This window comes from Ranitomeya variabilis, chromosome 1, assembly GCF_051348905.1.
Source record: "Ranitomeya variabilis isolate aRanVar5 chromosome 1, aRanVar5.hap1, whole genome shotgun sequence".
Lineage (NCBI taxonomy): Eukaryota > Metazoa > Chordata > Amphibia > Anura > Dendrobatidae > Ranitomeya > Ranitomeya variabilis.
In genome coordinates this window covers 249,509,311-249,526,287 of record NC_135232.1, presented here as the reverse complement: position 1 = coordinate 249,526,287, position 16,977 = coordinate 249,509,311, and the positions used below count along the sequence as shown (strand labels likewise).

Here is a 16,977-nt window from a genome sequence, read left to right as displayed (position 1 = left end):
TATACTGTACCTACTGTGGCAATTAGGCATTGTACGGCCGGTGACTGCTGGCAACGGTTGTCTGGCATTGGCTTATTCTTATTTATATTTTTATTAACAGTGGAGTTGTTACTAGTGGTGTTATTGGAGGAACGCAGCTGCTTCCTTATTGTCAGCTGCCAATCATCAGCTTTTTTATATCCATTCTTAGGTTTTCTCAATTCTCAGGTACATTCATCCAATTGCACGTGTTTTAGTTGGTTAGCGCGGTGTCCTTACCCATTTTACAGTCTTCCCATACTACGTGACAGATCCAGCACAGTGGCTGTCTAGGGACCAGCAGCTTCCCATCTCACTCATCCTAGGAGCGCCGGTGTGTTTCTTTCTTTGTATATTTTTGATATTGGACATTATTCGGGCCGTATGTCTTTCCATGGGGAAGGGTGTGTATATCATGTTAATTGATTTTATATTGGTTGGTGTGTTTGTTATAATAAAAGTTTGCATTTTTTCATATATCCGGTGTGTACGTATTTATGCATAGGCTTTCCCCCTTTTTTCCTTTTGTTACTATGTTATTTCTATGCATTTTTGTAGCACCGTGAGTGATTTATCAATATATTTTGGATACTTTCATTATAATGGTGCACTTGATATTTTATGGTCTACAGTCACAACACATGCATGGAGAGCCTGTGTGTTGGGTTCTCCATGCATGTGCTGTGACACAGCCGCGACACATGCAGCTGCGGCGCCCATCAGCTGATCAGCCAGCACGATCCAGGCAGCCTGATTCCCTCTGCAGCTTATTCGAGAAACACTATAGCATGCTGAATAAGAGGGAACCTGAACAAATTCGCTCAACTCTACTAAGCAATACTGTGCAGACACAGTTTTGCAATGTTTAGGAGACATTATGTGAAATTTTGATGCCATTTTTATATATTTCCGAGAGCAAAAATGTAAAATTTGTGGTGGAAATTGTGTGTGTGTGGTAAAAATGTAATAATTTTTTCTTTACTGCCCAATAGTACAAAATTCTGTGACATACCCGTGGTGTCAGTATGATCACTGTACCCTTCGATGAATTCATTAAGAGGTGTAGTTTGTAAAATGGAGTCACTTATGGAGGGAATCTGCTGTTCTGGCACCTCATGGGCGAAGATCTTCCACTGGGTCATGGCACCCCAAACCATAACAACAAAATCTACACTTCAATATGCATCTCCGTTCTGAGCTGTGCAACTTGCCTCAAAAGTAGTTTTAGACCACATATGGGGCCACTGGCACACACAGGAGAAATTGAGTAACAAATTGTACAGTTCATTTTTACCTATTATCCCTTCTGAAAATTAAAAACTTGGGGTCAAAGCGACATTTATTATCTATTAGACAGCCAATGTTACACAATTCTGTGAATCACCTAATGGTTAAAAATGCTCACTATACCCCAAGATGAATTCCTTGAGAAGTGTTGCTTCCAAAATGGGGTCAATTGTGGGGCTTTCTGCTGTTTTGGCATGTCGGGGGCTCTTCAAACGCGACATGGCTTCCATAATCTACTCCAAGCCAAAGCAACATTTTTCTAGAAATAGGTTTTTTTTTGTTTTATTTTTTTTTATTTTCATGGGTCAACGTTACAACATACTGTGAAGCATCTGTGTGTTCAATGTGCTCACAATACACCTAGATAAGTTGCTTGAGGGGTGTAGTTTCCAAAATGGGGTCACTTGGGGGGTCCACTGTTTAGGCACATCATTAACTCTACATATGCGACATGGCATCCGCCACGATTTTTGTGCTCCAAAAGTCAAATGGTTCCCCTTCCCTTCCCGAGCCCTGCACGCAAAAAGTAGTTTTCCCCCACATATGGGGTATCGGTGTGCTCAGAACTGCACAACAACTTGTACAGTACATTTTCTCTAGTTACCCTAATGAAAACTAAGGAAGAAAATCATTTGTGGGTAAAAAAGTATCTTTTTTTTTTCCCTTCCACATTGCTTAAATTCCTGTGACACACCTAAAGGGTTAATAAACTCCTTGAATGTGGTTTTGCGCATTTGAGGAGTGCAGTTTTTAGAATGGTGTAACTTTTGAGCATTTTCTGTCATATAGGCTTCTCAAAGTCACTTCAAATGTAATGAGGTCCCTAGAAAATTTATTTTGTAAATTTTCTTGGAAAAATGAAAAATAGCCGATTACCGTATACTCGTTTATAAGCCGAGATTTTTAGCACAATTTTTTATGCTGAAAACGCCCCCCCTTGGCTTATACACTAGTTAATTGTGCAGAACGCTGGAGGGGAAGGGGGAGTGGCGAAGCAGTGCAGGAGCCGGTGGCTGCGGCACAGAGACAGCTGCAGGCTAACAAGACATCATACTCACCCTCCGTCGCTGCGGCTCTCCTCTCCTGTGCTGAGCGATCACATGGTACCGCTCATTAAGGTAACGAATATGGACGCGTCTCCATTCCCATAGGCGTGGAGCGTATATTCATTACCTTAATGAGCGGTACTATATGACCACTGAGCAGAGAAGAGGGGAGCCGCAGGAGTGAGGAGGGCGAGTATGACGGGGAGGGGGCAATGTGAGCCATGTATACAACCAGGGGAAAAGGGGGAGCCGAGCAACACAGGATCGGGGGAGCCTCACATACCAGGACAGGACAGGGGGAGCCACATACCAGGACAGGGGGAGCCACATACCAGGACAGGACAGGGGGAGCCACATACCAGGACAGGACAGGGGGAGCCACATACCAGGACAGGACAGGACGAGCCACATACCAGGACAGGACGAGCCACACATACCAGGACTGGGGGAGCCACACATACCAGGACAGGGGGAGCCACACATACCAGGACAGGGGGAGCCACACATACCAGGACAGGACAGGGGGATCCTAGCGTAGCAGGACAGGGATCAGCGGACAATGCATACCCGGCTTATACTAGAGTCAATAAGCTTACCCAGCTTTCCGTGGCAAAAGTAGGTGCCTCGGCTTATACTCGGGTCGGCTTATACTCGAGTATATACGGTAACTTTTAATCATTCTAACTTACAAACAAAAAATTATGTTCCAATATGATGCGGATGTAAAGTAGACATGTGGTAAATGTTACTTATCTATTTTATGTGGTATTACTATTTGGTTTAAGGGCATAAAAATTCAAAGCTTGAAAATTGTGAAATTTCCACATTTTTTGTCAAATGTTCAATAATTTCATAAATAAACGCAAATCATTTACCAAAATTTAGCACTAATATGAAGTACGTGTCACGAAAAAACAAAAAAAACAAACAATCTCAGAATCAGTGGTTAGAAATTTTAAATTTTGCCTGGTCATAAAGATGAAAACAGGCTTGGGTCTTCAGAAAACAAGTGCATGAATTGAGTTACCTGTACTGTTGTAGACTCGATCCCCTGCTCTCCATGGGAGAGATACTAGTTGAGTGTAGTGAACTCTGTGGCCGGTGTCTGCTGGGTGAGCGGGAACGAGATCTTGGCTTGGACTTCGATTCTGATCTAAAATGTCTTTTCTTCCCATTTCCATGTGGGCTCCTGAAATGGAAACAAATGTGGATTAGAAACACATTGCCCAAAGAATCTAGCAGTCAAAAGGAAGATTCCATACAGGACATTTAAGCACCACTACAGGGTTTCTTCACCACTGAAATGTTGCTATAAAGGCAAGTCCCCTGCCCTCTGTCATATACTCGTCCTCTGGCATCTTCAACATTTTTGGTAGCCACTCCGGTCCCGGGACGCCATGTTGTGAGCACAGCTTCTGACTGGCCGCAAGTCAGAAGCTACGTCACAGGCTCTCAATGCAAGTCTGAGAGCTAGAAAGAGGCTAGATCGATCATCTCATAGACTTACATTGATTAGTGACCTTCGGCTCGCTCCATGAAAACACTGGAGCTGCCGGCAGGTCACAAACTGCAGGACACAGACCAGGGCGGCGGCGAAAACAGATGAAAACGCCAGAAGACGAGTAACAGGCGAGGGGCAGAGAACTTGGATTTTAAGCAGTGAAGTAAAAAAAAACCCACTGGAGTGGTGCTTAAGGTAAAATGTAATTTCCAGATAAGCATACATGTCTGTCATCAATGTTTTCTATTATAACCTAAAGGGAATCGGTCACCAGATTTTTGCTACTCCATCTGAGTGCAGCATAATGGAGAAAGAGACCCTGATACCACTGATGTGTCACTGTCAGGTCTGCTGTCATTTTGGTAAGATCACCGTTTTCTCTGCTGCAGATCTAGCAGTTCTCTGAATGTGGAGCTCTATAACCCCGCCCACAACCCTGATTGGCAGCTGTGTACACAAGGAGAAAGCTGCCAATCAGTGGAGGGGGCGTGGTCGTACAGAGCTCATGAATATGCACCGACTATCTGGCAGCAGTTTTACTAGTCCTCTAATGATAATGTTCTGCTGATTAAGCAATATTATCAAAATGACACAAACAGCTACAAATCGCTGGAATCAATCTCTGTCTCTAGATTATGCTGTTCTCAGATTAGGCGGCATAAACCGATGACAGATTCACTTAAACTCCTGCCTACTTTTTAGAGAAAATAAAATGGTGTTGACCTTTAGTGCTGAACTTTATTGCAGTCCATCTACTCATTAACCCCTTAATGACCACCAATACATCTTTTTGCTGACCTGAGATGTAAGAGAATAGCCTCCCCATACAGGTGACAATCCAGCAGCTGTCGGCTACACACTATAGGTGACGATCAGTGTCGGCACCGTCCATATCTGTTTATCCTCTTAGATGCTGCCATCAATAGTGACTTCATCATATAAATGGTTAACAGAGTGTGGCGGCTTCCTATTTATCCCCATCGGCATTCTAAGCTCATGACTGTGTGGTCCTGATGTTTGCCATGGGAATTCACAGCCAAATAGCGGCCTTAGTGTCTGCCGGCTATAGCGGCCTGTTCAGAAGATTGCGCCATTTAAGTGGTAAAAATAAATGTTGTCATTTCTGTCATGCCACTTTGCATTCATTCCTTAACTTCACCTGCAGGGTTAATAAACTACCTGACAGCAGTTTTCCATGTGTCGGGGGGTGGAGTTATTAAAATATCAATTTTGGAGGTTTTCCAATATCTAGGACCCCAAAGTCACTTCAAACCTGAATACGTCCTTCAAAAAAAAATACGTTTTGTAAATTTCCTTGAAAAAATAAAAAAAAAACCTACTGCTACATTTTTATACCATATATCATTCAAAGTTTGAAATTTGATATTTTTATAAGCACTAAACATATAGACATAAATTTACCATTAACATGAAGTACAACATGTTACAAACAAAAAATCTCAAAATCATTGGGATCTGTTGAAGCCTTCCAGAGTTATTACCACATAAAGAGACACTGGTCAGATTTCAAAAATTTGGCTCGGTCACTAAAGAGTTAAGCAACTGCTCATATCCCCTGTAGACTGTGAGCCCTCCTGGGCAGGGTCCTCTCTCCTTCTGTACCTGTGTGTGCCTTGTATTGCTCATGTTTATTGTACTCGTCTATATATGCCCCCTTTTTTCACATGTTTACATGGAATAACTGGCGCTATAAAAATGAATAATAATAATAATAATAATAGTAATAACACACACAAACTCCAGCATTGCTCACAGCATCAAAATACATAGTCAAAAAATCAATAGTTAACACTACAGAATAATGGACTGCCAAAGATGTAAACAAAATGGGCACAGTCAATCAACATGACTAATTGGAAGGAGTCAAAAGTCAGACTGGATGTGGATTAAGTGGATCAGCCAGGGGTGAAGTTACCATAAAAAGCAATACTAATTGTACGGATATCGACGATAAAGGGATAAACCTTCAAAAAGAACCTGAAGACCTCTCTCTTCTGACAAGCCTACAACCTGCAGTAACCACCGATTGACCAAACCGCTGCACGACCAGCTCTATCCTCACCTACTGTATCCTCACCCATCTCTTGTAGATTGTGAGCCTTCGCGGGCAGGGTCCTCTCTCCTCCTGTACCAGTTATGACTTGTATTGTTCAAGATTATTGTACCTGTTTTTATTACGTATACCCCTCCTCACATGTAAAGCGCCATGGAATAAATGGCGCTATAATAGTAAATAATAATAATAATAATAAAAAATAAGCATTAGCGTCTGGCCACCCAGCTCCAGGTAAGTAATCCATGATGCCCTTATTGTGTATTAAAATGGCTAATCCACAGGTCAAGACATTTTTCTACGTAGAAATATGATAATCCTGCAGATTTTTCCACCAGACCAATATGGCTAATCACACCCCCAGCACACAATAAGAGAATGTAAGTGTGTTCCATCTTCTGCCCGCCAACAACATAAAACTACTGATACAGAAGCAGCGCACGGTGTTTAATCGTGGAGTGCCCAATGGTCTCGGCAGTAGCCGTTTAACACGAGGACATGTGGCTCACAAGGGAGATCTCATTTCTCGGGTTTTCAAGAGAAATAAATTAAGTCATTTTCCACCCAGGATTTTATGCTGCGCTATGAGGACATTATTTATTGGAGGTTTTATGCGCCAAAAACAAACAACCTCTACTTTGTTGGATCATATTAACGGCACATTTCAAACTGTAAAAAGGGGGAGAAATGGAGCGTCTTCTAGTCACATCTGCCCATCAATAATTAAATGTAAACATTTTAGATGGGCCTGTGCCTAGAAGCGGGCATAAAAAGGAAGCCAGCTGTATCCTAAATGTGCGGAATGGCAGACGAGCATACAATTCTCTCTCTGGCTTCGGATGAGGAGGGGATTTATTTCAGGCTGGATCCGCTTAACAGACTGGATAAGATTGTTTGTTGTACTTCATGATAGTGGTACAATTTCTTCGATATGCTTTCGCTTATATGTGAAAAATAAAAACAGAAATTTGGATAACGTTTTTAACATTTTGCAATTTTCAAACTTAACTCTGATTAAAAAGGCATAAAAATTATATCACACAAAATAGTTAATAAATAACATTTCCCACATGTCTACTTTATAGCAGCACAATTTAAAAAAAAAAATTTTTGCTAGGAAGTTATAAGGGTTAAAAGTGGACCAGCGATTTCTAATTTTTTCAACAAAATTTACAAAACCATTTTTTTAAGGGACCACATCACATTTCAAGTCACTTTGAGGGGTCTAAATTTTTATAATGTGGAACGAAAAAAAATGAACATTTGACTTTTTTTTACACAAGGGTAACAGGAAAAAATGGACCACAAAATTTGCTGTGTAATATTTTCACTGTTTGGGTTCAAAATTTGTTGGAATAATTAGCGAACACCATGTCGCGTTTGGAGAGCCCCTGATGTGCCTTAACAGTGGAAACCCCCCACAAGTGACACCATTTTGGAAACTAGACCCCTTAGGGAACTTATCTAGATGTGTCGAGCACTGTGAACCCCCAAGTGCTTTCCAGAAGTTTATAATGTAGAGCCGTGAAGAAAAAACAAAAATCAACACCACACATTTTTCCCACAAAAATGGTTTTTAGTCCCAAGTTTTGCATTTTCATAAGGGTAACAGGAGAAATTGCACCACTCCCAGGTTAAAGTGCCGGGAGTGGTGCAGGCACCGTTCTTGGCACTGAGTGTCGGGTATCACCTGTCGGAGTCTGCTGACACTGGGCAGCGATTGCTCGTGCACAGCCTCTTGTGCGTGCGAGATCGCCATGACGTATATGTACTGCATTGGTCAGGAAGTACTTCCAACCATGACGTATATATAATACTGAAAGTGACGGGAAGAGCATAAAGGGAGTCTATTTCACAATGAAATTTTGTTCAAGCAAACACATCCTCTAAACATCAGCTTCCTGTCCTGAGAAAAAAACAAAAATAGCACAATCTGTACTTAATTTATAAATTCAGCAGATATACCCACTAAATAGTATCAAGACTAACAGCAGAAGTGGACTTAAAACATAACTTTTACTAATATTAAATGGATAAAAGTCACAACAGTGTCACCCAAAGTGATATAAAAAACATGGGGTAAGGTCCCCACTATGAGACCTGCAAGAGACCCCCGTTAGATTCAAACAACTCCGCCTGCAGTGGCACTTGCGGAATAAACGCCGACCAAGGTATGGTTCAAACCATGACTACCAGAATCATATTCATATGAATGGCAGGGCCATACTCCATACAGTTGGTTGCATGTAAAACAATTATCACTAAATAATGAAATAAAGCACCTACAAAAATGGTGTTATTAGTGATTGTTAAAGTGAAACGGTACTCTACGTGCTCTCAAAAAGGGAGACAATAAGTTCTGCCACCCCCTATGCTATCTTGCAAGATAGCATAGGGGGTGGTAGAACTTATTGTCTCCCTTTTTGAGAGCACGTAGGCACTTATCTCTCTACACAAGCAGGTCCCCTGATGATTGGCTTGGAGGAAACGCGTCGGGACTGACCACAGGGAGAGTGCAGGGCATGTTATTACAGGGGTAGATGTGGACTGCCCTTGTAAGGGCGGGAGCTCTGGGGATAGCTTACTGGTAGCCCCATAGGAAATGACAGGGTATTGTCGTCTCTTTTCATCAAGTCCTGGATTACTCCCTGACCAGAGGTTTTCCGGTGCTCCTGCTCATGCATCTTGGATTCGGTGAGATTGTTCCTTTACCGTTTCACTTTAACAATCACTAATAACACCATTTTTGTAGGTGCTTTATTTCATTATTTAGTGATAATTGTTTTACATGCAACCAACTGTATGGAGTATGTCCCTGCCATTCATATGAATATGATTCTGGTAGTCATGGTTTGAACCATACCTTGGTCGGCGTTTATTCCGCAAGTGCCACTGCAGGCGGAGTTGTTTGAATCCTAACGGGGGTCTCTTGCAGGTCTCATAGTGGGGACCTTACCCCATGTTTTTTTATATCACTTTGGGTGACACTGTTGTGACTTTTATCCATTTAATATTAGTAAAAGTTATGTTTTAAGTCCACTTCTGCTGTTAGTCCTGTCCTGAGAAGCAGAAAATCTAAAGATCCAAAATTCACAAAAACAATCTTTTAATTACAATGCAAATTAGTTACCCGATACACCGTGGACAGCTGGACTGGAGTACCTTTGCTCTGTTAATCTGGACACCCAGCTCCTCTCCCAGCTTCATTGATGAACAAAAGTGGGCCAAGTGAAGCCAGAGATTTGGACCAATGAAGCAGGGCGAAGACTTGAGCAGGCAAACTGTTTGCTTGAAAAGTAGCCGATGGATTTTGGAACTACAGATTTGCTTCTTTTAGGGCAAACTGCTGTGCTTACTTTATAACATAATTTGCACAGAGACATTCCACTGAAATCTTAAGTATAATCTCACTGAAAGGGAATCTGTCAGCAGGTTTTTGCCATGTAATCCAAGAGTACCATTATTTAGAAGCAGAGACCCTGATTACAGTGCTGTGTCAGTGACTAGGCTGTCTTTTGCGGTTTCAATACAAATAGTGTTTTGTCAGCAGGAGATTATCACTACAAGACAACTGGCCTCATGCCTCCTAGTCCAAGCACTGATTAGCAGCTCTGTCACTATGGAATGTACACAAATGTAGTGTGGGTGGAATTATTCACAGCTCAACATCTGAGCTCGTCTGAAACTGTAGCAGAGAAAACAGTGATTTTATCAGAACTGCTGCACAAAGTAACCCAAGTGATACATTGCTGGAATCAGGGTCTCTGTCTCTACATACCAGCAGCCCTGCAGAGGTTTGCGCAGGAATTAGAAGTCACCTGACTGATGTGATTGTCTGCAGCAGGCAGATGATGCTTCTAGTCACCTGACAGCTACAAATAAATAATCACAGACTTCAGTGGTCTTGTGACTTCTGGATGTGGTAGGCATCACTACTTCCGCAGTGAACTATGTTATACCTATTGGGCAGCTGGTACGCAAGTTTGTTTTTTTATAAATTTTAAAATAATCCATTTATAAAATTAAACCTTTACATAAAAATTAATTCTCTTGGTCAGACAACTCTTTAAATTTTGACAGAAATCCCTTGAAACATGGGTCATGTACTGCATTTTTCGGACTATAAGACGCACCGGACCATAAGACGCACCCCAAATTTTGGTGTGGAAAATAGCAGAAAAGTTTTTCAGGAAGATGGCCACAGGGAAACCGGTGATGCACTCTGCTCTGCTCGCTGTGGACACAGGACCGCAGCGTCGCCGCATTTCTGCCGCCGGCATCCCGAGGAAAGGACCCTGCTCAGGGGCACTCCGCACCGCAACTGCAATCGCCACACCTCTGCTGCTCCACCACTGCCACAACCCCCCTGGTAAGCCTGGGTTTGCACTGTAAGTCGCACCCCCCCATTTTCCTCCAAAAATTGTTTGGAAAAAAATGCATCTTTTAGTCTGAAAAATCCGGTACTTAGCGGATGGGCAGTCTATGACGACAAAAGACCAGCCCGACTTTCACCGTCATGTCCAGTGAAACAGCAGAACAGGACTGTGAATGCTGTAAGGACGGACCACCATGTTTGGGAGCACAGGAATTTTATAGTAACATCTTTCTCACAATTAGAACTCGTGCATCAAAGTCCGTTTTGGAATTTGTGGAAACTAAGAAATTTCCCAGTGCAATGAGAGAATTACCACAATTTATATATCAGCAAAAACATGCAATTGGCACAATGATAACCAAATCAATGCTGGTCAGCAAGCTGACGGTTACACATACGGTCCTAGCAACCGGCCAACTCATACCTTAAGAGTTTCTTTTGCTAACCAATACCAAAGGGACGTTCATAAACCTCTTTAGTCAAAGAACAGAGAGGCACTGCCCAAAGCATTGTTGTCACTCATTTTCCAGCCTGTCTTACCAAGACGTAATCTGACAAGTGTCTTCGGCCCCGCGGATTCCCCTATGGTGGGCTTCTATTAAGCTAGCATGGTACCGCTGCATTACTTTAATTGCTTGCGTTTTATACGAACATGGCTAAACAGCCAAAACATTGTGCATATTGTGTTCCATGTGCAATGACAAATATTCTTAATTTAATACTATAATTGCCTGGCTAAATGAAATAAAAAGGAGTCGGAGGCAACTCTGAACGGCTTCTTCTCTGTAGATAAGGGCATTGTACAGGCACATCATGGAGGACGCCCGTTACTTCTGGTCAATGGTAAAATACAGCTTTCTAGACCATATACACAATGGTGTGTTACATAGGAGGCAGCTGCATTATTTTACTGATCTAATGCATATATGAATACCATCGCTACAGTTTTCCTAAAGAGAAAGAGCAAAGGTGCGAACCGGCTCCCTCATTTATATCCCAGTGCTTGCAGCAACTGTAATATACCTCAAACAGCAAGATGCACAATGATAAAAGACAAATCCTGTTTATCTGGGGAACCGTAACCACAAGCTCAGTGGGGAAAAGGGTAAGAAAGGAAACTGGAGAATGGAGAACAGTGAGGACACTTCTCCGCATTTCACAATGGTCTGAATAACACTTGCTGAGGAGGCAGCAGAATGGAGGCCCTCAAAGTTGATTATGTGACCCCAGATATTGATCTACTATGATTTATGTGTACAAATGATTATGCAGAATGCAACTCCATCTTGTGGATTGGACACGTCGTGCTATAAAAACACTGTTTCTCAGGAGTCCTAGAGGAGACAGGTTTGTCATATACTGTTCAGATGTGGCAGCCAATACTAAACCCATTTCTTCTGCATTAGATTCTCTGCTGCTCTCCGAACTGGAAAAATTGGGTAAATCTAACTACTGATTTAGGGGCAACCTTGCCAGATGTAGAGGTTTGCAACCTGAGCTTCGATATATTTCTAAAAAAAAATTCTGGAAAAACAGTCAAAGTATAGCAGCTGCATGAAAGGTCTGGGTCTGGAGGAGGCCCTCGGGGGTCACACCAGGAACAGAGACAAAGACCAGGTCTGCACGCTCTTCAGGAAATCCACAGCCACAATTATTGCAGCTGCTCAGTCACGAGAGATGAATGAGATGACAATTTCCATAAGAGCCAGATCTATATGTCTAACTAAAGGGGTATTCTGCTATGTAAAACTTGCCCAAAACAGAAACCTTCAATATATATTCATTAGATCTTTTAAATAGTTTACAAAGCAATCACTGACCACTTACTGGCCCAATACGTAACTTATAGCCAGCTGACAAGAGATATAATAAGTAATGCTCATTTTGCTGCTGGGGCATGCTCCGTTCCAGCACTAGGAGGTACAGGAAGGAATACCTGGGACTAATGGGAGAGGACACAATTTAATATGAAGAAGAGGGAGGAAACCGGCTGGATTCAATGTCTGCAATTAAATGATGGGAACTACAGTTCGATATCCACAACAGCCACTAATGAAGCAAAACCCACTACTGTTGCTATGGAAATGAGCATATATCTGTATGGCGTGTCTTAATTCGGTGAATGCATGAGAGGGTCTTTGTATGTATTTGTTCATGTTATGTAAAAAATGTGTGTATAAGCATGTCCATGGATATAGACTGAGTATGTACAAGTGTGTCTATGTAGGTAGTGAGCGCTTGTATGAGTACGTCCATGTACACAAGTGTCCACGTAGGTGGTATGTGCTTGCATGAGAGCGACCATGTATAAGCGTGTCCATGTAAGTGGTGAGCGCTTGTATGAGTGCGACCATGTACAAGTATGTTTATGTAGGAGGTGAGTGCTTTTATGAGGGCATTAATGTACAAGTGCGTCCATGTAGGTGGTGAGTGCTTGTATGAGTGTGTATGTAAGTCGTGAGTGCTTGTATGAGTGCATCCATGTACAAATGCGTCCATGTAGGTGGTGAGCGCTTGTATGAGTGCGACCATGTACATGTATGTCCATGTAAATGAGGAGTGCGACCATGAACATATGCGCCCATGTAGCTGGTGAGTGCTTGTATGAGTGTGTCTTGTGAGCATAAATGTCTATCGCTGTATGATGCTCAGGGACCCGGCAGAAGCCACATCACATTGGAGCTGTGCATTGCAATGCTGTTCCAATAGGATTACTCCCAGCTGTGCCAACGGCTTGTAACTGCTGGTATAGTTGGGGTTGCAGAGTGTCTAACCGTGATAAAATTATGTAGTACAACCTCTGATGGCCCAGCTGACACTAAATGCTCATCTGTTGTAAGCAGAGGCACCAGGCTGTAGCCAACATTTCACTACATGACGACATTTTTAAGCCTATAGATTTACAACTAACACGTTGACAACTAAAATTATATATGGGGTAGATACATAATATTAAAGGTATTAACCATATACTTACACTAGGATCCTGTATGAGTAGTTGTCCTTCCATTCACCCACTTTCAACATGGACAATCGGCATGAGCGCATGCCAGCTATGGCAGTGTCTACAGGGTGTTGCTTTTGGCCTAAAGATGTGACGAGGCGCGGTCTCTGACGTCACAGAGGATTACCTCCTGACCCGCCTCGCCGTAGTTGATGCCCAGTGGGTCGCTATTTCTGGGGGCTGAAGCTAGCACGCATGCGCAGTCTATGTCGCTGATTACTGAGAGCACCTGGTCCGGGCTATAAATAAACATCTGAGTAACACACGAAGTTACATCCCCCTGAGGAAGACCACGCAAAACGCGCCGGGGCTGCACTGGACATCACATCACACAGGCAATCACATTGGTAAGATGGCTTTTTGCCTGACTGCTTATATTCCTGACCTAGCATGTACCTCACTTTGCATTCCACATACTGTTATATTATAGAGTGTGAGCACTACTTGTTATTTTGATAGCGGCATGGTGCAATATACAACTTAGGTCTGTATGCACTGCATCTACTTATCCCACCAGGAGGCCAGACACACAGACTGGATGAGAACGCGTATCACAGTATGCATGGACAGATGGAAGGAAACGCTTGCCCTGTTTATCTTTTTAACATGTCCTGTAGAATTCAACAGATAATTATAACAGAAGTAGACTGCCTCTTGTAAGCAAAGTTCCCGCACAAGTCAGAAAAATAATGAATAGATTTCATAATTTGCTACAAAATACATTTTGTATGAGGGGCACATTCGTCTTTATCTGTCTGCAAAGTTGTTCCAGCTATACAACAATTGGAAACTTCTCATTAAACATTTACACATAAATGCTTCTGTTCATTTTACCCACAGTTGAAACTAGAAGTTTACATACACTATATAAAAAACAGGATTTTGGTTGCTTACTGTAAAATCTGTTTCTCGGAGCCTTCATTGGGGGACACAGGAACCATGGGTGTATGCTGCTGCCACTAGGAGGCTGAAACTATGCACAAAAAAGTTAGCTTCTCCTCTGCAGTGTACACCCCACCGACTGGCATTATGCACTTCAGTTAGTGAGAAAGCAGTAGGAGAAAACAATAAGATTGAAATAACAACCACAAACATGAGAACTGTAAACATGAGAACAGTCATAGAACACAGAACAACAGAAAACTGAATAACATGGGAGGGTGCTGTGTCCCCCAATGAAGGCTCCGAGAAACAGATTTTAAGGTAAGCAACCAAAAATCCTGTTTTCTCTATCGCCTTTCATTGGGGGACACAGGAACCATGGGACGTCCCAAAGCAGTCCCTGGGGTGGGAAAAGACTTCCATCAGGTCAGAGGACTCACCACTGCCGCCTGCAAGATCCTTCTGCCTAGGCTGGCGTCCGCAGAAGCGTAGGTATGGACCTTGTAAAATTTTGCGAACGTGTGGATGGAAGACCAGGTTGCCGCTTTGCAAAGCTGTAGCAATAGTCTCCTTGGAAGCCGGCAGGCCTCTACGCGTGCCATCAGGAATGACGAAAAGAGAATCCGTCTTCCGGAAAACGGCCGTTCTAGTCAGGTAGATCCTCACTGCCCTGACGAGGTCCAGCTTGTTCAACGATCGCTCCAGAGGATGAGTCTGAGCTGGACAAAAAGAAGGTAGAACGATGTCCTCGTTGAGGTGGAAGGTGGAAACCACCTTAGGAAGGAAGGAAGGCGGAAGCCTAAGGACTACCTTGTCCTGGTGAATGACCAAGAACGGAGGACGGCAAGAGAGGGCCGCCAACTCAGAAACGCGGCGGATAGAAGTGATGGCCACAAGAAAAGACACCTTCCACGATAGGACTGACAGGGGAATCTCCCTGAGAGGCTCAAAGGGGGAAACCCTCAGAACGTCCAGTACCAGATTTAGATCCCATGAATCCACCGGGGCCCTATGCGGAGGGGCAGCATGGGCTGCTTCCTGAAGGAAGGTCTTAACCTGTGGCCGAGAAGATAAAATATTCTGAAAAAGGATGGAAAGCGCAGAAACCTGGCCCTTTAGGGAACTAAGAGCAAGGCCCGAATCCAGTCCTGCCTGAAGGAAGGCCAAGATGGAAGGCAGGGAAAAAGACATAGATGAAACGCGGTTGGACTCGCACCAACGGAAGTAAGCCTTCCAGGTACGATAGTAGATCCTGGAAGACGAAGGCTTCCGAGCCTGGATAATGGTGTGAATCACACGGTCCGAAAGGCCGGATGCTCTTAGAACTGCGGTCTCAACGGGTGGCAAATCGGACCGAGACAGCAGATCGGACTTGTCTGGAAGGCGCCAGGGGGCGTCCGCGAGAAGTTTGACGATCTCCGTGAACCAAGCTCTCCTGGGCCAATGCGGGGCAATCAGAATGACCGGCACCCCTTCCGCTTTGATCTTTTTCAACAGTTTGGGAAGCAAGGGAAAGGGTGGGAACAGGTAGGGCAGCGGCGAACCATGACCAAGGAATGGCCAGAGCGTCGACGCCCTCTGCAAGAGGATCGCGAGACCCGGAGACGAACTGAGGAACCTTCCTGTTCGTACGAGATGCCGTGATGTCCACATCCGGAGTCCCCCATCGAAGACAAATCTGATGGAAGACTTCCTGGTGCAAGGACCATTCTCCTGCCGCGAGACCCTCGCGACTGAGGAAGTCGGCGGCCCAATTGTCCACGCCGGGGATATGCACCGCGGATAACACCGGAACCGTTGCCTCTGCCCAGAGGAGGATCTTGGATACCTCGGCAAGGGCCAAGGAGCTCCGAGTCCCCCCCCTGATGGTTGACATAAGCCACAGCCGTGGCGTTGTCCGTCTGGATTCGGATAGGTAGGCCCTTGAGAATCCTTTCCCAGTGACTGAGGGACAGAAAAATGGCCCGAATCTCGAGGACATTGATCGGCAGAGTTGACACCTGCGCCGACCAACGGCCCTGGACAGTCAGGTGGCGAAACACCGCACCCCAGCCGAGCAGGCTGGCGTCCGTCGTCACCACTTGCCAGTGAACTGGAAGGAAGGACCTGCCCTGGGAGATGAGAGGTGACGTCAGCCACCCCACCAGTTGAGAGACCGTTTGACCCGGGGAGGGAGTCGGATCGGACGATCCAGAGAGAAGACAGACCTGTCCCACTGATGCAGAATGGTTTGCTGAAGAGGTCATGAATGAAATTGGGTGAAGGGAATCGCTTCCAATGTTGCTACCATCCTCCCCAGAACCTTCATGGCCGATCGGAAGGAGGGAGGCCGAGGACCCTGGAGCAAGCGTATGTCCCGATGAAGGATGGATCTCGTCTTCGGGAAGAAAGACTTTGGTCTGACGAGTGTCGAAGAGCATGCCCAGAAAGATAATACGCTGAGAAGGAATAAGGCAGGACTTCTTCTGGTTGACCAGCCACCCGAAACAGGCTAGGGTGTCGAGAACGATGGACAGGCTTTCGTGAGCCTGAGAAAAAGACGGAGCCTTGATGAGGATGTCGTCGAGGTATAGAAAAAGAACCAGGCCTCTGACCCTCAAGATGGCCATCAGCGTCGCCATGATCTTCGTGAAAACTCTTGGGGCAGTTGCAAGACTGAACAGCAGGGTGACGAACTGAAAATGTTCCTGGAGCACCGCAAAGCGCAGGTATCGGTGATGTCCCGGGAATATCGGGACATGGAGGTAGGCGTCATAAATATCTATGGAACACAGAAATTCCTGAGCCTCC

The 16,977-nt window shown here is 44.2% G+C and overlaps 1 protein-coding gene across 6 annotated transcripts in view; it reads right to left on the bottom strand.

The window, feature by feature from the left end:
• SFSWAP (splicing factor SWAP) overlaps positions 1–16,977 on the bottom strand; it is a 183,956-nt gene that overhangs the window by 16,503 nt on the left and 150,476 nt on the right. For all 6 annotated transcript variants that reach the window (XM_077293315.1, XM_077293317.1, XM_077293316.1 and 3 more), the window contains one exon: positions 3,379–3,540. In XM_077293315.1, the coding sequence (XP_077149430.1) occupies positions 3,379–3,540 (162 nt within the window). The remainder of the gene's footprint in view (positions 1–3,378; positions 3,541–16,977) is intronic.